This window comes from Cyprinodon variegatus, unplaced genomic scaffold (assembly GCF_000732505.1).
Source record: "Cyprinodon variegatus isolate N-32 unplaced genomic scaffold, C_variegatus-1.0 Scaffold1994, whole genome shotgun sequence".
Taxonomy (NCBI): Eukaryota; Metazoa; Chordata; class Actinopteri; order Cyprinodontiformes; family Cyprinodontidae; genus Cyprinodon; species Cyprinodon variegatus.
In genome coordinates this window covers 17,526-20,130 of record NW_015152447.1, presented here as the reverse complement: position 1 = coordinate 20,130, position 2,605 = coordinate 17,526, and the positions used below count along the sequence as shown (strand labels likewise).

Sequence of the window (2,605 nt, the reverse complement as noted above, 5' to 3'; positions counted from 1 at the left end):
ATCAGTCATTGATCAGTCAGCCATCAGTCATTGATCAGTCAGCGATCAGTCAGCGATCAGTCATTGATCAGTCAGCCATCAGTCATTGATCAGTCAGCGATCAGTCAGCGATCAGTCAGCAAACAGTCAGCAAACAGTCAGCAAACAGTCATCAATCAGCGACGGCAGCAGCTCACCGTAAGACCTGCATTTCATTCTTGAAGGCCTGCAGCTGCTCAGGCGTCGGCTCTTTGACCTTCAGGATCTTGATGGCCACGTCTCCATGCCACTTGCCCTTGAAGACGGTCCCAAAGGAGCCGGTACCTATTCTCTTCTGCAAGGTGACTTCTCGATAGGGGACCTCCCAGTAGTAACTAGAGTCTCTGTAGCCTCCTCGGTGCTGAAGCAACACAAAGCAGAGCCTTTACTCTCTGACACCTTCTCTGCCCTCCATCAGCTTAGGATCAACTCCTACCACTTTCTTCTTGTCGTCGGACGAAGAGGTTTTGCGCTCCTTGTGCTCTAAGGGGGACCTCTGTGGCTTCCTCCCTGGAGAGCCCAGAGAGGAGGGCGGGCTGGTGGAGGGTTTTGGTGAGGGCTCAGGACCTGCAGGGAGAGGAAAGCGTTAAAGAGACAGCGTTTAAGACCAGTGAAACTTAAAGGATGAAAGCAGAGGTGGGAAAGAGATTTACCGATTGTGTTGTATTTCAGAGCTTCCTGTAAAGTGGAGAAACAGCATTAAAACCATGCAGAACATGTTGGGCTTCCAGACCGGGCCCCAGCAGTGGACTGACCTCTATGATGGCCACATTAGCAGGGTCCAAGGTGCTAACCATGTGAACATTGGGAGTTGAGGTGGAGCGATGTCTCTGTAGAGACTGGCCATCTCCCCCTGTTGTTGGAAAGTTGAAGGTCGGGGACAGGAGGCCTGTTCTGAAGCCATCAAGAACAGTTTCTGTTTCATTATCGGCTCCTTTTAGCTCTGATGCTTTAGCTGTGCTTCAGGACTTACCCAGCAGGCTCTGGGGTTAGGACCAGGTTGCTCTGTGAGGGAGAGTTTTCAGGCAACAGTATCTGAGGATAATCATCTGTGCAGGGATTGGCATCACACCTACACACAGCATTGAGGGAACGAGAGAAACCTGGTCAGCATTTCCTCCAAGCAATACCTCGCTCTATCCCACCTTTAAATATTTACGTCTTCATTAATGTCTTTGGAAACACCAGGTATCGGCCTAGGGAGGAAAAACCAACTACTGGGCATCGGAAGCAGCAGCTCAAACTACGCCTGGTTCTGTTGAATGTTCCTTTCCACTGTCGCCACGTGCTTGTCCAGGATGAAACGGCTGCAGAGTGCGAATGCCAGCGTTTACAGGCTGGCATCATGTTGCTAACCTGACCTTCACAGGGCGCCATGCTACTGAATATGAAGCCATTTTTAACTGGAAATCAATCTGCCAATCCAAACATCCATCATCCACCAGAAGCAGGATGTTTTTATAGTGCAACAGGTCCGACTCACCGCTTGGTCACTGTATCCATGTCAACACACACCGTAGGCACTTTGCTGCTGCAGTGCTGGTGGAACTTGTAGCCACACGTCTGACATCTGAAGCCATTAAAAAGAAACTTGTGGCAAAAATCACAGTAAGCCAGTTTGAAAAAGGTTTTCCGTACCTATGGAGAGAGAGACGCATGCAGATGTTCACCTCTGGATGCACAACAAGAAGCTCCTAGACAGGCAGCGAACTTACAAAGTTATGCATGGTGAGAGGAATGTCATCCAGCACTTCCACCAGCAGCTCCTCTCCAACCAGAGGAGTGATGTCCGTGTCCCAGTCTGTCAGCCTCTTCCGACTGGGAAATGGAAACAAACAAGTTCACCAAACATGAGATTTACTGCAATCAACCACAAAAAAATAGGTTTTAAATTCGTTATTAAAACTCTGCAGGTCTGCTGACTGGGACTCATGAAGACCAGCAGCCGTTGGCCAATCAAATCTCAGTAAATGAGATGATGGGAGACGGAGGTGATTGTGACCATTTTAACCAGACTAGTGTTTTCTCAGTTTAAATTGGCGTTTGGCTGCGTCTCCTTCATCCCCCAGATGACGGCTTGTCAGCAGTGAAACCTTATCTTTTTCTAAGGTGCAGCAGTGATCGGCCATCTTACCCTTCCAGCAGGCGGAACACGGCGCAGCAGTCCTGGCTCAGGCCTCTCACCTTCAGCGCTTTATTAAGACTCTCGTAGACCGTCTGTCCCTGGCGGACGTTCACCTGCCAACAGCAGCAGAAGGTTCACCATCAGCTCACCAATAACCTTCACCAGGCTTTTCCAGCTCTGCTCTAGAGCTTCATTCCTGGTGTGGTTTCACTAGCCACGTTTCCATGGTAACGTTAGCACTGTGAACGCCTGTTTCCTATCCACAGCTAAAGTGAAAAACATTGTTTAATAACTAGAATTATTTTAATGTTCCCAACATCAGAAGAAGCAGATCTAGGTTCTGGCGTGGCCTAGCCAGTCTACAGACCTAAACCCAATAGAGAAGCTTTGGAGGGAGCAACAGAAACCTGATCTACAGTAGATCTGTGTGGAGGAGTGGGCCAAAATCCCTCCTGCAGTGTG

The 2,605-nt window shown here is 49.2% G+C and overlaps 1 protein-coding gene across 1 annotated transcript in view; it reads right to left on the bottom strand.

The window, feature by feature from the left end:
• LOC107104990 (serine/threonine-protein kinase A-Raf-like) overlaps positions 1 to 2,605 on the bottom strand; it is a 13,481-nt gene that overhangs the window by 1,931 nt on the left and 8,945 nt on the right. The window contains exons 2-9 of the mRNA XM_015405106.1: positions 2,153 to 2,256; positions 1,734 to 1,836; positions 1,502 to 1,656; positions 992 to 1,090; positions 774 to 912; positions 672 to 696; positions 455 to 585; positions 177 to 379 (exon numbers count right to left, since the gene is read on the bottom strand). Coding sequence (XP_015260592.1) covers positions 177 to 379; positions 455 to 585; positions 672 to 696; positions 774 to 912; positions 992 to 1,090; positions 1,502 to 1,656; positions 1,734 to 1,836; positions 2,153 to 2,256 — 959 coding nt within the window. The remainder of the gene's footprint in view (positions 1 to 176; positions 380 to 454; positions 586 to 671; positions 697 to 773; positions 913 to 991; positions 1,091 to 1,501; positions 1,657 to 1,733; positions 1,837 to 2,152; positions 2,257 to 2,605) is intronic.